At 31.8% G+C, this 19,137-nt stretch overlaps 1 protein-coding gene across 8 annotated transcripts in view; it reads left to right on the top strand.

Moving 5' to 3' along the window:
- LOC108970442 (elongation of very long chain fatty acids protein AAEL008004-like) overlaps positions 1-19,137 on the top strand; it is a 105,381-nt gene that overhangs the window by 81,501 nt on the left and 4,743 nt on the right. For 7 of the 8 annotated variants that reach the window (XM_018935830.1, XM_018935834.1, XM_018935835.1 and 4 more), the window contains 7 exons: positions 3,657-3,739; positions 9,101-9,208; positions 13,494-13,577; positions 15,287-15,343; positions 17,434-17,539; positions 17,724-17,860; positions 17,942-18,097. In XM_018935830.1, coding sequence (XP_018791375.1) covers positions 3,657-3,739; positions 9,101-9,208; positions 13,494-13,577; positions 15,287-15,343; positions 17,434-17,539; positions 17,724-17,860; positions 17,942-18,097 — 731 coding nt within the window. Of the gene's footprint in view, positions 1-3,656; positions 3,740-9,100; positions 9,209-10,071; positions 10,153-13,493; positions 13,578-15,286; positions 15,344-17,433; positions 17,540-17,723; positions 17,861-17,941; positions 18,098-19,137 lie in introns of all 8 variants that reach the window. The other variant, XM_018935837.1, reaches the window with a different exon arrangement.

Genomic DNA, 19,137 nt, shown 5'->3' on the forward strand with positions numbered 1-19,137 from the left:
AACTTCTTAACTTTAAAATTTATAGCCGGATAACCTTCGTTTTTACATTTTTTAAATATAAGAGCAAATTTTTTTTTCACAACTTTGAATATATTGTAACTTTATACTCCAGCGCCACCTATCGGTATAATTTTCTTCGCCTTTTGTTGCCCTTTCTCTCTTCCCGATACACATACAAATATTGTTAGCCTTAGTCAAACGAGATCAAAGAGGCGTTTAACGGTTATCTTGCCAAACATATATATATCTACACACTCGTCTATATCCACTTGCGAGATGATCTTCAGTGATGCTTATGTTTACATTCAACATATGTTTGGCATGGTCGTAACAGCCTCGCTTGTGTTACACATGTTTGCTAATGCGTATTCATGACGTGCCCGTGCCACCTATGGCCAACATTGACCGAACCATGGACCATTATTAATTACTACATATGTGCTAACTTTTTTTAAGTGCTATGACAAATACAAATGGAACCAAAAACAAAGCAAATTAACGAACTTGTAGATGGAGAAAAGAGAAAATTTTGTAAACTAATGGTCAACAAGAAAAAAATCAGACGCTTACGCCATTCAAGGTTAGTCCAATTAACACCCCAATAAAAAGAAGAAAAAAACATAGTTCGAAGGCTGCAAAATTAATAGGCAAACAGAGATTTGGTGCCAACTGTCAACGACTTACTTATCATTGACGAAAACTGTTACGAATTTACATTCGTAAAAATGAAATGCTTATGAGCTTGAAGTGAGTTTAAAGCTGCATATAAAATATTATAGTTCATCTTTGCACTTTATGATGTCATTTAAATTTAAAGCACGCTTTTATAGTAATAAAGTTAAAAATTAAATTTTAATTTGACAATTAAATATATGTGACCTGGTCTACGGAAAGGGGGCTTAGGTGTCAAAAAATCCAAAAAATCGAAAGATTTTAACGGTTGAAGTTTGATTATTTTTCGGAAAAATTTTTATTTCTTATGAATTTTATAACTCAATAAAAAAAATCATTACGCATGATGAAACCCACAGTTTTGGAGGCAATTTAGTGCTCTATAAAATTGATCTCATATGATTTTTCGATTAAGCTAAGCGTAGCGTTTAGGAAATATTCGTCGTCAAACATCAATGCATTTTAGGGTGGATAGAAAAAAGGAACCTATTTTTCGGAGTACCAAATGAAAAAAAAAATTTTTTTTTTGAATCACCCTAATATTTATATATGTATTTTATATAATGCACGAGTTCTTGAAAATATACTCCGAAGATTTGAAGTTATAGGAAATAGGAAATAGTTTCGGGATATGACCGTTTTTTTTTTATTTAAAAAATGTATCCTTTCACAAACGTGTTTCATTTATTCTGAGCTATGCTCGGTCTGGCAAATTAACGTGTTTTTTTTTTTTTGTTTTGCTCAGGCTCTTTCGTTCTTTTCTCAGAATACCTACTTGCTTAATGTCAGAATGACAGTTGCCTAGAGGATGGTTACTTATCAATTTTGATAGTTATATTTTTGCATCAAGTCTTTCTATTAATTATAAAGAATCGATCAATTTTATTAAAAGTTCTGAAGAAATTCTGAAACAAACTAACTTTTATAGGCAGACGTCAAGAATAAAAATTTTAACATTTTTTTAATAAATTTTATTAAATTTTTTTTTATTACTTTTGATTGCATTATTCAATAGAATTATCTGCGATTTTAGCGGTCATAAAACTTTTCAATATAATTTTTTAAGACAATTTAAAAGTTCACTCGACTGAAGGGACTCCGTTGCGAAACGATGTAGCCATGTTTCATCCATTGTCCCTTATCGATGGGAAAATTCGGTTTCATTATGATTGAAGAGCTTCAATTTCAACTTCTCAGATCATCAACTTGCTTCTGTTTTTGATGGATTTTGCGCTGGCGCGGTATACATATTGCGCATAGCTTTCGCATACTTAGATATTCACTCGCAATATCAGTATCCAACATGTTTTTTAAGATATTTTCAGTCTCAGCTATCTCGAAAAATTTCACTTTACGGCCATCCAAAATTATTTTTAGAACTTCTTTAATGTTTCCGTTCGTAACAGCCCAATTTTAGGGCATCCATTGGGTGCATTGTCCTTGGTTCTCATTACCCCTCGTTTAAACTTAGCAAACCACTTTTCAGTGGTTGATTTTTCTACTGCTGAGTCGGAACAATGTTCAGCAAACCACACCTTGGCTTCAACACAATTTTTTTACCAACAAGTTTTTATTTATTTGCACACAAAATTAATTGTAAAAGTTGCTTCATTGAAAATGCTATATCACATAAACGTATGGGGGTATTCTAGTCTAGAAATCAAATTTTGTGCAGTTTTTTTAATTTTATTAAAAAAAAAACCCAAAAAGTATTTTTACTATCGATTAATTATGGTGTTTTTATTGATATCTTAAGAATACAAAAAAAAAATTTTACAAAAAAATATTAAAAATTAAAATAATTAGAGGGGAGGAGAGACAGGTGTAAAAAAATGGCGCATCCTGGTGACATTGATACTGACTCTGCTGGTGGTCTGAAAAAAAAAATCAAAAGAAATTCTAAATCAGTAAGGATGCTGTTATAGTCCCTACCTCAGGGAACCTGAAAATAAAAATCATTTTTACGCTTTCTTCTTTGAAATTCCTGAATTTTTTTAAAATATTAAAAACAAAAAATTTGACACAATGCTGATAGGAACGATAAAGGATTATATAAGGAAGGTTCACACAAAATGTCAAGTAAACCGGTTGTATAGAACTTGAGATAATGCCGGTACCGTGTGGAAAAAAGTAGTCTCGAGAAAAACGCGTTTAAAAAAGTGAGTCAAATTTCAGGCAGTCTAAGTCATTTATTAGTGCGCTAGGTACTGCGTCACTAAGCTAACTGTAGCTCTTAAAATAATTTTAATTTTTAATTATCCTTTGGAGGATATGTTCTTAAGGGTCTAAATTTGAAATATATGAAAAAAAAAATCGAATTTTTCAAATTTCTACAGTAGAATACCTCCTTATGTCTCTGTAGTTAGTTCGACTGCTGTCAAATCGCATATAGTGGTCGGATAGAGGCGTTTCCGCCAATATTTTTATTAATTTATCTTTTGCGTACACAGCGCATTCGTGGTTATAGCCGAGTTTACAACAGGGCTGTTTTCTTCTTTTCAATGAGGGTGTTTTTTAAGTGGCAGGTCCCAAACACATCGCTCAGAAAACTTCCCTCACTAGCGTGAACTTCTACACATGACTCCAAAATGTTAACTGCATTCCATATTTCAAGAATGATCTATATCAGTTCCGTCTTTTTATTGGGTTATAAGCTAAATACTTCACAACCTGTTTTAGAAATGCAATACTAATACAAAACTAAAATGCCTAACTAAAATTTTTGTATATATGTATATCTATTTTTATGTGATTGTGAAGATCAACCTACCTTATGCCACTAGGCTTCACCTTTTTCCTAATGCAATAGATTGAATTGAAATCAATGTCAACAGCATTGCATTCAAATTATATACGCTTTTGTTTGATCTGGTATGAAAGTAGTCGCATGATGTCGTAATTCGAAACTAAACAACAACATCCCATTTCCTCCTCAACTTGACATCCGCATTAAATTTGTGTCGAACTTGTTTGTGTCATTTCAGATTCAAGGACGAAGGATTGGCCTATGATGTCATCACCATTCCCCACATTAGCAGTTTGCCTCACATATGTTTACTTAGTTAAGGTGAGTGCTTCGATTTATGCTTCTATAACACATACTATTCATTATTTGATTTTTAATATTTACAATTAAACGCTAATAAATTTTATTTTCATTATTTAACATGTACTTTGTGTCTACGAATACACTCGTATGCCTAGTCATGCGCATAAACAGCATGTGTGTTAGGCATTAGAATGCCAGGAAGTTGCATATCATTGCGGTAGCTTTATTAGCTCTTATTATTGTTGTCTTCCGTGAAGTGTTTTTAACTAACTTTTGCAACAGCGCATTATTTACAAGTGTTTCACAACTGAGTACAGTGGCAATTTTTTATATATTTAACAAACTTCCGGCGCTTAAAAAGGCATATGTATATGGAGGTGTATTAGAGCGGGTCGTCTTTTTGCTAAGAAACGCGTATGTGAGAATCGTTCTTATGGATCATTCTGAATTACTTTGGTTAAGGAGCAGGCGTCTAAAACCGATTTCTAGCCAGCGGTTGGATTTTGTGTGCAGCTAAAAACTCCTAACGGTCGCAAATATTAAAACAAAAATTAAGGAAACATTAAATTCAACTGCCGAAGCTATTATATCTACACTCGCATTTCTTATAGCATAGAAGGGTAAAAAAAAAAGCATCATCTTGTTCTTTAACAGTCAATTTGTATGACAGCTATATGCTATAGTGGGTCGATCTGAACAATTTCTTCTGAAATTGTAGTAATATCTTGAGTAATAATTTATGCTAAATTTAGTGGCGATACTTTGCCAAATAAAAAAATTTCTATATGAGGTCTTGAACTGGATGGGTCAGTTTGTATGGCAGCTATGTTCTATAGTTGGCCGATCTGTGGAATTCTTAAGAGAATATAGTGTTGCCTTAGTTAATAACCTACGTCAAATTTCGTAAAGCTATCTTTTCAAATAAAAAATTTTTTCATATAAAAGCTTGATTTTCAACGGTCAGTTCGTATGACAGCTATATGATTTAGTAGCCTGTTCTGAACAATTTCTTTGGAGGTCGCACTATTGTCTTAAACAATAACCTGTATCAAATTTCGTGACCAAATAAAAATGTTTTCATACAAAAACTTGATTTTGATCGGTCAGTTCGTATTGCAGCTATTTGCTATAGTGGCTCGATATTGTTGATTCCGTCAAATTAGTAGCTTCTTGGAGAAGAAAGAATGTGTACAAAATTTCAAATCAATATCTGAAAACTAAGTGACAGTTTTGCGCGTATACAGATAGGCTAAATCGACTCAGCCCATCAGTTCGATCATTTATGTGCATCTTGCCGTCATACAAACGTACATATTCATACAACTGTATGCATATAATCAAATTACATAATTAAAAACCAATAAGTTGTTGTTTTTGTTACTACATAAATACAAATGTACAATATGTAATTGGCATATAAGCAAGATGCTTATCGCTTAAATTCAACTAATTGCCGGAATAAAGCGCTAATTGCTGCAACAACAACATATAACATACAATAAATATTCAAGCATATATTCATACACATATACACACACATATATATGCGTTATGTATGTATAATAAAAGCATGTAAATGTAAAAAAATCAACTGACTGTGAATTTAGCAGCCTTCCGACACACCTGCTGTGTAACCAATAACTGTCTGAACACCGTCTCGTCTACATATTGTTTGCCCTACTACATAACCATTATCGGCAGTCACAGCCGCATTGCATTTGTAGTTCATAGTACGCGAGTCTATATGTGCTTAGTTACATATTTATAGACATATGTTTGTATGCATATTATATAACATATTTGCTCTAAAACATTGAGCGCCAATTAGAATTGTTGGTTAATAACAAAATACAGATCTACAATAACAATTAGATATACTTAGTTAGGAAATAGTTGCATGTTCATAGCTATTGTATAACTGTATAGGAAATCATTTAATAAATTGATTGTTCATTAGGTGTAATCGTAAAAATATACAATTAGAATTATATAACTGTTATAATATGTTATGTAATCAAGTCGCTCTCATTAATTGAAGTTAAATTACAACAACTAATTAATAATTCTTTTATAATTTATAAACACTCTCTAATTTACATGAGGAATGAATATACAGATTGTGGGTGATTAATTTCAATCCCTTGCATGCTTTCGTCCGAACATATTCTAGAAAGAAGCTGATGCATGCTCTTTATAAGTTCTTCGCCGCCGTGTTTGAAAAATTCGGCGGTCAATTCATCGGCCCGCCGTTTTGTTGCTCTTCAGACGAGTAATTGTTATTCGAACTTCTTCATGGTCGGGCAAAGGAATGTTCGCTCCATTGTCATTGAGTGGGGAATCGGGTTCACCATCTCCTGGTATTATACTTCCATCATTCCATTCAGCAAGCTGGAAAATTGTTTACTCCATAATTTTAGTATGCTCTAGGCATCAGTCACTAGATCACCTCTAGAAATTTTACAAGAGTATGCTCCGGTTTTGAAACCTTCTGTTAGTGGCCGCATCTTTTCGTAGAATTTTCGAGCATTAACCCTGTCGACCATCTTGTTAAGCTCTTAGTACTCACGCATTTCGGACTTTATTCTTTTGTCTACAAATGCGTCTCACTTTCTTCTTCAATAAATATTTTATTTTACTTTGTATTAAGAAAAAGTTCCTTATATGTATATAGCACCTATTTATTCCATTCTTTCATGTGCTTATCATTTCAAATTAAGTCACACAAGTCAATATAAACCATGGAACTCCCTAACTAAACTAATTATATATAGTAAATACAACCTTATACAAAAATACTTTTAATTATTATGGGAAACCCACACCCGCTGTCAATGAATGTCAAGCTAAAATATTACTCATCACCATTAATTCATAATTGTGTGTTTTTCTTGGAATATTTTTATCGACAAGATTGCATAATATGTATTTACATATACATATATTATCAGTTGAAAACAACTTGAAAATAAACAAAGTCCACTTTCAATTTAATTTCAATTTGCAGAATAATAGCAGGTAATTGGGTTATGTATTTGTTTTCTACTTTAAATAATTTCCTAATGAGCAAAGGTGTCAGGTACAAAGTTGATAAAAATAGAGCTAAGTTCGTTAGATGACCGTGTGTCTGCTGCTATTTTTTACAGCCTTGAGTTTATGCTTAATAAAAATGGATTATTTTAAAGGTTATATACGTATCCATCTGGAAGTTAAATTAAAAAAAATTTTTTTCTCTTTTTTTAATATTTTTAATTTTTAATTTGAAATGACATTTTATTTAATAAACAACAAAAATCATGCGCATTTACAAAAATTGATTCATTTCGAGAGGTTCCTTACATTTTTACTGGCAAATGACAAGCGTTATGTTTTTCTCCAAGGCCTGACACGACTCGTCCGCGATCGGTGAAAAAACTACCTCTACGTTGATCACTCTTTAGAATTTAATGTACTCAACGGCGATTAATTTTGAAAAATTTTGGATTCATTTGCCACTGCAGCGGATATCGTCTTATCTCTCGCCTTATTATCTAAAATAATAAAATACATATTCTTACAATAATCTTAATATAATATTTATTACAATTTTATACCCTATCCGATAACAGGAAATTTATTATACCTAAAGGTGATGATCGAAGGTCAAAATTTTGATTTTTCAAAAGTGGAGGCATTCAAAAAAGTCGTTTTTTCTGCTTGAATTTATATTTAAGAATGGCTTAAAATTTATTTCATTTATTACCAAAAATCTTACTGCTTTCGAGAAAAATACATTTAAACTTTGGAGATCTCACTACATAAATTTAAAAAAATCTTAGAAATACGCTCATATATCTGAAGCGATATTATTTGACGGATCATGTTCAAATTTTTGCAAATCTCTAATGGTTATAATCCGTTCACTCAGCTATTAGGACTAAAAAAAAATCATTGAAAAGCCTTACACTGAAGACTGAATCGCTATCAATTTTGAAATCCTGTACATGGACTTAGAGAAAGCCTTTTAAAGCCTGAAATAATTGTTCTTGGCACTGTTCGTGAAAACGGAATCATTATCGTTACACTCTACTTCTTAATACCAGGCGAGACTAGGTTTGAACTCAAACTCAAATGTACTCAAGAATTTTGGCTTATATTCCTTTAGGTGAAACCAACGGAAAATTGTCAGTGTTTACTGAAATATACATATATCGTGTATAGAATCCTCTGGTTAAGGATGATATTAAACTACATTGAAATGTGTCAATGTTAGGTACTTTGTTTCAATAAAAAAACACAGAAACTTCAAATTTAATGGGGAATGTACATATATTATCATTCAAAGGCAATAATTTTTGGAAGACTATCTCTTTCGAATGTTTGTCGCGTTTAGGTCTGAGATGGGTCCAATCCTTGAGTCCAATTTTCGATGACCCACGATCTTGGTGGCCAATCGATCGGCACGAAACATGAAATTAACTGTTCACTGAAATATTTTCTCAATCAATAAATTGATTAAAGCGATGTGTGCGAAGTGGTGCCGTCTTGTTGAAGCCAATCATAGCCAAGATCACCAGCCTTCAATATCAGGTATCAAGAAGTAGGTCTCATTCCTGAATCACATTTGACTCGAAAACGTCGGATATTCTTAGAACTTCTCAGGAGCCCGATGTGCCAAGCGATGTCGCTTGGGAAGGTCGAGCGGCTTCATTTCCTGCACAGCTGTTTGTGCGCTTTCAATTTGAGATCTTAATGTAAAACGCGCCAAATCGTTTCATACGTCAGTCCGAGTTGCTGCGAATGACACCAAATCGGCTCCTTACGGTATTCGTGAACACTCTCAGCTACGGCTTAAAACAGAATAACTCCGCTTGAATCATCCGTTATATATATACTTACATTTGTTCCTCCGTATATAAAAATATAGCACTTTCCAGCCTAAGATATATAAAATTGCCCAATTCTGCCAGAAAATTAGAGCACAAGTGTATGATTTCGTCCTCGTCGTTCCACGCAATTATCGGACTGGAATATAATATGACTTGGTCCAACGATTATGCAAGATGCAAAATAGTACCTCTTTACTGCTTTCTAATTTTCATTATGTAAGTTTATGTGACAACGTTTGGTAAATCGAAGGCAGTTATACCAAAGAAATAACAGTAGGTTGCTTGTAGGGTGCAAGCTTAGCACATAAACACAATATCTCTCTACATAGACTGAAATATAGCTATATAAGAGATTACATCATATGTTATCACATATTGATTAAAATTTATATTTATTACTAATTTTATTGTATGTGATATGTCACATGACAGCCACATGAACATATTTATGCCCAAGGTAAACAAAAATTCCCTACCAACATTAAACCTTTTATGACCGCTTATCTCTTTGCAGGTGCTTGGCCCACGATTAATGGAGAATCGTAAACCATTCCAGTTACAAAACACACTGATAATCTATAATGCAGCACAAGTGATATTTAGTGCATGGCTGTTTTACGAGGTATGTATCATAAATGGGCTCATCTGGTGGTCATTGGCGGATCAACCRACAAAAAAAAAAAAGAACAACTAGAAAAAATAAAAATAAAATAATAAAAAAAGAAATAAATCATACAACCACCCATCAATCATTTATTGCAACGCACAAACTCGAACTAACGTTGTGACGGCGAGATGAACTCTAAGCTAACATTGTGTCAAAAACTGTCACACCGGCAACTGTGGCAGTGAGTTTGCGATACATTTCAAGGACATGCGAAGGATTTTGCCGTTAAGCATACATATGTACATCGAAGCACACGCACTTGCGCCTACATATGTGCAACGAAAATGAATTTAAAAAGCAAATATATACTTCTCTATATATATATAACTTCTATGTATATATGTACACGTGACAAGCGCATACTAATCACACATTACTTAAACACACACACATATATGCTCATTCATCCATACTAACATACAAACTTACATTTAAGCAAAATATGTAATATTTTTTATTTTTTTACGAAATTACACACCCGCATACCACATCCCAACCACCACAACCTCTATCTAAAAGCCCCAAACCCAAACAACCGCGCATACGCATGTACTGCTCAAGTACCGTTGCCTTTTACAAAAACGCCGTATATGCTAGTGTAACATGCGCGCTTCTGCTACCATTCCGCCCCCACCTTTTTGCTTTCCTAATGCCGTTTTCCATTTTGGTAGTTGAAAAAACCGTATTTTTATTTTGCCGAATCAACTAAAAGCTTTGTATATTTAATTTTGCAATTTTTGTTTAGTACTTAGTACGTTTTTTATTAAAAATTAAATATTTCTCTTTTTCTGTTACTTGCGAAATGTATATTTTTTTAGTGTTTAATGGGCGGCTGGTGGGGTCATTACAGCTTTAGATGTCAGCCGGTGGATTATAGCGATGATCCCACTACGAAGCGTGTAAGTTTTTAAGCGAATGCTAAAACTGGACTGTCTAATGAACCGAAAACTAAATAACAACAAAAACAATAATAATGAAAATTTTAGTATTATGAAAGCGTGAGAAAGCAATAAAAACAACAGTGAATCGCGAATACAGACCACTTTAAGTCCGAATAAAAAAAAAAAAATATAAAAAAAAAATTGCTTTAAAAATCTGCCTTCGCGTATCGAAATAGTTAAATACACTGCGCTCCACTCGATCTCTTACAATTAGGTAGCAAAAAGCATAAATATATATATAAACAAACTGCGCATTTGTTGCTGCATCAGCGCAAACTCATCTTCATCTGCATATTTACATATCTACAACCATCACATATGTGCCACCAGTAGTAACGCATATGTATAACTAGTCAATATTATATATGTGTAAAAGTAGTTTGCAGTAAATCATCATCGAAATCATTCGCCAGTTGCGCTTCGTGCTTCATCAGGATTCGCTTAAAGCTGCTAAAAAGCTTAGCTTATTAATCACGCTGCAAAAAGCATATGCTTAAGCTGCTGCCAAAAGCTAAATTATAACCGTTATCTTTAAGTAAATCTTTAGCTTTGCAGCTCTGCGTTTTTTTCTCTTCTTTTCAGTATTATTTTTTTAGCATTCATTAATAAATATTATATTATTCATACCTTTTCTTTTCACCGGTTTTTTTTTCTTAATTTTCGCATATCATTTTAAGTGTTATTATTATTTTTCTATAATTTCTTTGCTGGAAAAATATTTGGAAATCAAAAAAATTTGTAAAAATAATTTAAGTGAAAAGCATAAAATTATTACTTATTATTATATTAAGGCGGCTTAGAGGGTAAAATATAAATTTTGTAAATATAGATATTTTGCTTTTGAAAAAAAAAAATGCTGTTTTCTATTAACATAATCAAAATTTCTTTTCGAAATTTTTAAAAATTTAAAAAAAAATATTATTAAGGTTATATATTTTCTACAAATAAACACAATATTTTTTTTTTTACTTTCAAAAATTAAAAAGAAAATTAATTATTGAGGTTATATAATTTCTAATTTATAAAAAATTTTAATACACAATATATCTTTCCTAAATTTTTTAAATTTCCAAAAACAATTTAATTATTAAGGCTATTTTATTTTTAATTTGAAAACACAAAACGAAATTAATAGTGCAAATACACTTGTGAATTTCATAGCTCAAAGTCACACAAGTTATGGTCAACTTAATCGGCCTACGGAAAGTCCTATTCGCAAAACCATTACCCATCTTGCGAGTAACCATTCATAATTGGATAATTTTCGACTGAATGGACCTCGTCCAGCAGTTATAGAAGAAAAGAAGCTTTCGATAATAATTTCGATTTTTAAGCCCTTGAAATGCAATTTTTTCACAAAAAACGTAAAACCGCCATTTTTTCAAAACTCAAAATTTTGACTAGTCCTTCGACCACTTTTTATTATCAAGATATTCCTCACTATCTTTGACGAAACCCTAAAGACGATTAGAGATAAAGTGATTTCAAAGCCGCTTAGATATCTATACGTATATTATCGTATATTCCTTGTTGTCAGCACACTCCTTGTCAAAAAAGAAGGCTTTATTTAATTGCTGTTACCTCCGCTTGAAGGATACTATTACTATCTCCGCTTGTCCGGGTAGAGAGAAGCCGATTTTGTTGCCTAATTTTGCCTCCTACTCGCCTATCTGGTTTGAACCCATCCGTATAGATCAATTTCCATAAAAATACATTATTTTTATTTAACTATTTAATTAAAGCGCCCTTCAAAAAAAGTTCGCAAAAAAAATTCCTTTTTTCAATCGTTTGCAAGTGGTAGTAACCCTTCAGGTAATTAAAAACAAACATTGTATAAGTAATAATATTTGTATATTTAGGGCAAAATTAATTTACTTTGAATAAGCAGACACTAAAATGATTTAAAATAAAATTTTTGTATGAAATTATACTTTCCAGCACTGAACTATAAATCAACGCGTCCTCACAGCCATTTTTCATCGTAGAAGTAGCTTAGTATATGTGTATTTTATATAACTCCAATATAAAAGTAGATTTTCACAACTAGTAATAATTTTTTGTTAAATGTGAGTAGAAAGCATTTTAACTATGATTAATAATTTAAATTTCATGCATAACTATATATTTATGTGTGTTAAACTTATAAGAGTGTATAAATAAATTATATAAATTAAGAAGACATAAATTCACCTCTTAGAAGTATTTCTGGAAACGAATAATAAGTAAAAATGTGTTCCAAATACTATATATGCCCTAGTATTATACTTACTATTAAGTTACTTATAAATTTAGCAAACTGTCACGAATATTTTTAATGACTGTATACGAGTACTCGTTATCTTGTATGCGTGTGAGAAAAGAATATACAGCAAAACGACGAAAGGTATATAAAGCACGACAACATTAAAGCCTTGTATCGAAATTCCGCCGACTCAAAAATCTACTATTTGTAATTCACTACATAAAATGTTTTTCTAAATATCTAACCGCAGCCAACTTTACTCGAAACACGAAACAACCGTTCTTTTGGTACAATGTTATGCTATTTGAGGATTCTTTTGCGCTCACTTGCAATAAAACGAGATATATAGTATATTTAAAAGGTTAGCTTATTTTTGTTAGATTTAATGTGTATGTAATAATTTGTCCCTATGAAAGCAGTAATAGTAAAATTTTAAAAGCATTATCGATAATTTCAGTAATCATAAGCAGTAAAACTATAACAGTTCCTTAATTATGCTCATCATTTAGACGATATTTCATTGTAAGTGTTATTGTAATTCTTCTTTTCTTCTTTTACATAGAAGTCACAAAGAGTCTACATAGAGTCTGTAGTTGAATGATTACAATATTTATTTATCAATAGTTTCTCTATATAAGTACGAGTATATACGTTAAAATTTATATATTACATTTATTTCCGACATCCACATGTCTAACTACCGTTCGGTAGTTGGGCACGACAGCTTATCTTTCCCTCCCACTAACAGCAACCCAAAGCACTCCCACACTTTCCATACTCTGTCGCCCCTATCCAACTTTTCCAGTGTAAATATTTTATATAGAAGTTCTGTGCAGAGAAAATTCGTTTTTCCTTTCATTTGATGCAGGTTTCAAAATTCAAAATCGCTTCGCAAGTTCTCGAAATATTCATAAACATACTAGAAACAAGCTCATGAATTTCGAAAAGCTCTACATGTCAAGAAGAGTGCAAATCGAAATATCAATTGCTCATACAAATTGGATGAAAAACAAAACAAAAATCAACAAAACACAAAAATCTTTCTCTACCTTTACAGATAGCATTTTCCGGTTGGCTAACGGGGCATTATAACTTCCGATGTCAGCCAGTCGATTATAGTAATAACCCTAGAACGTTAAGGGTATGTGTTAAAACAAAAACCAAAAAAACAAAAAAAATATATTTTGCAAATGTAGCCTCACGTTTGCTATTATCACATATTATTGATTACGAGTATTGTTAGTTGCATCCGAGTAAAATGTTGAGAAAAACACGAAAAATTATTTTTTGAAATGTTGTATGCACCTATGAAACACACCCAAAGTTTCCTGCATTCCCAAATTGTTGACACTAATGTATTTATTTACGCGTATTTAGTTAATTTACTTTATGTTAGTTTATAAAGTGTGTTATCTCTTAAGCATAAAATGTACAATCTTTTTTCTCAAATGGTCACTAATATTTAAAGTATTTATTTGGCGTACTGATATGATTGGGAAGCTTTTTAATACATTTTATTATAATTTTTTTCTCTAAATAATCGCATGTCACGTTGAAAGCGTTTGAGTATTGAAATTTATTCCAAGAACAATTTTTTCATAGTTGCTGCGAGGAAAGATACTTAAATGAAAGCTCTAGCAAAGAAAACTTTGAGGTGTCACTTCGAAAACAGTTTTTCAGGGATGTCAAGAAGAAAGATACTTAATAATACTTAGAATAAAAGCTCTAGTAAGGAAAACTTTGAGCTTTCACTTGCAATTCGGTACTCTAATATTTTTAGAATCACTGAGCCTTGGATTTCATTGATAAAGAGTTTGTATATGTATAAAGCAAAGCTTTCACTCGGAATTCGCTACTATAATATATTTGAAATCACTGGCGTTTGCATTTTATAGATTAAGTGTTTGTATACGTAAACAACAAAGCTTTGAGCTTTCACTTGCAATTACATTGATTAAGAGTATGTATATATATACTGCTTCTGAGTATATAGCAGTGTTCTAGGAAGTTCTTTTTTTTATGGTATTATGTCGTTTCCATATGAGCTTTTATCGCTCAAGCTTTGGTCAAAGTTTCCACATGGTATATGAACTTCTGCAATCTAACTATAAATATTATATTTGTAATTAATTTCATTAATTAAAAAAACTTAAAATCACCTAATCTTAAACGCTTTCAAATGAAATGTTACCAGTATAATAAATTTTTGTTTTTTGCTTATTTTTTGTTTTTTGTATACATTCAACTGTAAATATATAATATATGGACATACAGACTCCCAATCGGTGTAAAAACACAATAATTTTGGTTTAAGGACAATATTTATGGGTTAAGACGGCACATAAAAGTACTGGTGAACTTGGCTTTGTAAAAACAAAAAAATAAAAGAAACACAGTTAGAAGTATAAATATATATACTGGCTATAATTTTATGGGTAACTGGTTTATACTCACGATAGACAATGTACATGTATACACACAATTATTTCGAGAGAGCCGCAGTACCCTAAATTCCCACAGGAATGAGTTTATACGAAATACACAAAAACAAATTGACAAAAAAGTTAGAAATAAATATTATTTTTAGTTTTTCTATGTTAAAATAATTTCCGACATCAAATTTACAACAACAAAAACGAAGTAAAAAAACTTTAACTTATTGGAATGAATATTTAATATTGTTTGCATTTTGTTATAACGTTGACCAATTAAATACATTTTAAAGTTTTACTATTTTAAGTATTGAAAAATTATAACCGATTTTTTATGATTGACAATTTTCTTTAAATTATATAAACTAATATATTTTTTCTATTTATTCACCTGCGTATAAATAAAATGTTTATATAGATGGTTCACGCGTGTTGGTGGTACTACTTCTCCAAATTCACCGAGTTCATGGACACGGTAAGTGCTTTAAAAAAATATATAGACTAAATATATATATTGCCGTTCTTACATTATAAGATTATAGATTGTAGATTTAATTTAATTTTTACTTAATTATTTAAGAACAGTTTTTCTGTAGAACAAGCGGTTTTCTCAAAATTCGAATTACTTTCGAAAATGTAGGTGTTTTTGAGGTGTGCTGTTCCGACAAACGGATCTGATAGATTCCCACACTAGAATGTCAAAATCCATCTAAATTTTATTCGAATATCCCAAACACTGACCACTGACGACAAAATTTCTATGATCCCTACGAAACCTTTCCTCGAATACTCTTCAGTTTTTGCCTAATACCATAATTGGTTAGTTCAAAAAAATTTAAAAAATTGTGGCCACAAAAGAAGCTCATGTTTGGGTAGTACATGAATTGTCTGTGAAAAATTTAATGGACCGAATGAACATCTGCGATGCTGAAACGAAATGCAATCGAACCATTTCTGAAGCGAATGGTAACAGGAGACGAAAAGTGGATCAAATACGATAACAATGTGCGAAAAAGATCAGAATCAAGCGTGGTGATGCTAAACAAATGGTCAGGACAGGATTGACGCCTCGAAAAGTTATGCTGAGTGTTTGGTGAGACTGGAAAGGAATCATCCACTATGAGCTATTCCAGCCTAAACTAACGATTAATTCTACATTGTACTGTCAACAACTGATGAGATTGAAGAAAGCAATCGAAAAACACAGTCAGAACTGATCAACAGAAAGGGCTTCGACTTCCATCAGGACAACGCTAGACCATATACATCTTTGATAACTCGGCAAAAACTGGGAGAGCTTGGCGGGGAAGTTTGGATGCATTAACCATATAGCCCTAACCTTGCACCATAGCACTATCATTTGCTTCGGTCAATGCAGAAATCCCTTAATGGAGTAAAGATTGCTTCAAGAGAAGCCTGTAAAAATTATTTGTTGCAGTTTTTCGCCGAGAAACCAGAAAAGTTTTACACTGATTGAATAATGTCTGTAGCGGAAATATAGCAAAAATGGTTGACCAAAATGAAACATATTTGATTCATTAAAGTTCATTACGAAAAGACTTTTTCGACCAGCCAATATTTAAAGCACATTATTTAGCTCAAGTCTACTTAAACCACTTTATTACTTTGCACAGCCACATTATCGTGTCCACACTCCCAAAACAATCGTATAAACACAGCACATCGCTTTGGCATGCGAAGAATGCAGTCAAATGTTTACGCTCGCTTTATTTCGAAATGTTTAGACCACATTTGCGTTTTTTTTTTTTTTTGTCTTTTTTTTTTTTGGAACAGCTCGAAGTACTACTGATCAGTTGGTCATTAATAACGCAGGTGTTAGTCGCTACATTAACAATGTCTTGTTTCTTTACTCCTACAAACTTGCATGTTTCAAAATAAAAATTTGCATAAATTTCGCAAATAGCCGTACGTTGCCTTCATGAGCTTCTATTTATGTATAAATATTGGACACATTTGCTTTGGCTCTGGGCGCTGACTGCCAACGCATGCAAATGCACAGTGGCATTTTTACGATTTATTATGCGATTCTTGAGTGAAATGCTAATTAAGTCGAACGAAGTTATTGTACGGTATGTACAGTTATCATTGCAAGTAATTTATTTGGTTTTGCTGCATTTCTGTTTATCGATTCTTGTTTGCTAAAACACTTAAAATTTATCTCTTTTTTAGTGGATGCTAGTATTTTGATGTTCGGCATAATAAATTTCAAAGCTTGGGTGGGCACTTTATTTTCGAAAACATCACACATAAAATAGATAATTACTAGATCGGTCAGGTTATAAAATGCATATTATTAAAAATGTATTGTGTACGAAGTCGAGTATTTGAAATAAAAGTTTGTTTCATAAAACGTTACTTTAGAAAACCATAAAAAGAGAAAGACCATTTTGCTTGAGGATTTCTATTTGAAAAATTACTTGTAAAAATTTGTTTCAACTGATGGTACTGCAATGAATGAACTTCATATAAGACTCTTTATTACCAAAAACTTGTTAACCTTTATAATATTTAATTTTCATTTAATGAAATTCTTTTTTTTTTCAGGTCTTCTTTGTGCTACGCAAGAAGACGAGCCAAGTAACGACGCTGCACGTCATACACCACGGCTGCATGCCGATGTCTGTCTGGTTCGGTGTCAAGTTCACACCAGGTGCGTAAACACACACACACCCCCATAAATACTCATACTCATAGCCAAATGTGTAGCACATACAAGTGCAGCGTCAGAACTGACCTCCAACTTGCACGCTTGCATAATTTTGTGGTCACTCTTTCACATATATACACATATACATATTTACTCCTCCCTTTCTGCTCTCTCTCCCCTCAAACAGGTGGTCACAGCACTTTCTTCGGTCTGCTCAACACATTCGTGCACATCGTCATGTATACGTATTATATGTTCTCAGCCATGGGTCCACAGTTCCAGAAATATTTGTGGTGGAAGAAGTACTTGACCACACTGCAGATGGTAAAGTATCAATTTACTCGCGCACACATATGCAACGAAGGAAAGAAATATTAAATGTTTTTCTTCTCTCGCTTTCGTCAGGTTCAATTTGTGCTGATCATGGTGCACGCCTTCCAATTGCTTTTTATCGATTGCAACTATCCAAAAGCGTTCGTTTGGTGGATCGGCATGCACGCTGTGATGTTCTTCTTCTTGTTCAATGAATTCTACAAAAACGCGTACAAGGGTCGCCGCATGGTAAGTGAACGCCTAAAAACATACTACTACTACTTACTACTAGTAGTACTATTGGCACTCCCACATGCACAACTATGCACTGGCTTTAAGCACCTGTAGGAAAAGTTGAAAGTCATGCATATTAATGTAGAAAGTTATGTTAAGTGTTTATTTACTATTATTACTTATATTTTAATTTTATATAGTCGAATCCACTTAAATGAAATTACATTTTTAAATAACTTAAATATTTTAGTTTTTACATTTTCAGTAAAAATCGATAGCGATACTATTTCTCGATAACTTACCCTAAAAAATAACATATTTTCTTTTTGAATTTGAATTTTGATAAATGTTTTAAATTTTATATTTTCTGTAAAAATTATAACGATAAATTTATCCAATTTTACTATTTATTATAGAAAATATTTGCTTTTTTAAATTGAAGTTTTGTTAAACTTTTCAATTTTTATGTCTTCTGTCAAAATTTATCGATATACATACATGTTTCAGAATTATCGATTTTAAAAATTTTTAATTAATTTTTTACTGTTTATTTCAAAAGTTAATTCTTTTATTGCACCTGAATGTGAAACCATAAATAGCAGGAAGAATTTAATGTTTATTGAAACCGATAAATATTTTAGTGGAATAAAAGTTATCGGAGATTATGAAAAATATAACATTTTATTTCTTGTTTTTTGGTTTTAAATTTTTTATTTTTAGTTTCATTTTATTTATTTTTCTGTTTACAATTAACGAAATTCGACTGTATATGTGGTAAAATTAGTTTTCTCTCTTACTCGCAAGCACTGCACAATTTACCACTAACTCAAAAAATATATATTTATGTTAGACACTTATTTATTTTCATAGTTACGTATTTCGTTTACTAATATTTTTTTAAATGATCGCCATAAAAAATATTATTTTTTAGAACCTTGTAGTCCTCATCATTTTAGTAGCTCGAATCCACACTTATCCAGTTAATTTTAGTTAATATTGTATGTGGTTATGTTTAATTTAACTAATTAATTTTTTAAACTGTTTTTTTTTTTAAA

Source organism: Bactrocera latifrons, unplaced genomic scaffold (genome assembly GCF_001853355.1).
Source record: "Bactrocera latifrons isolate USDA-ARS-PBARC rearing strain unplaced genomic scaffold, ASM185335v1 scaffold_3, whole genome shotgun sequence".
Lineage (NCBI taxonomy): Eukaryota > Metazoa > Arthropoda > Insecta > Diptera > Tephritidae > Bactrocera > Bactrocera latifrons.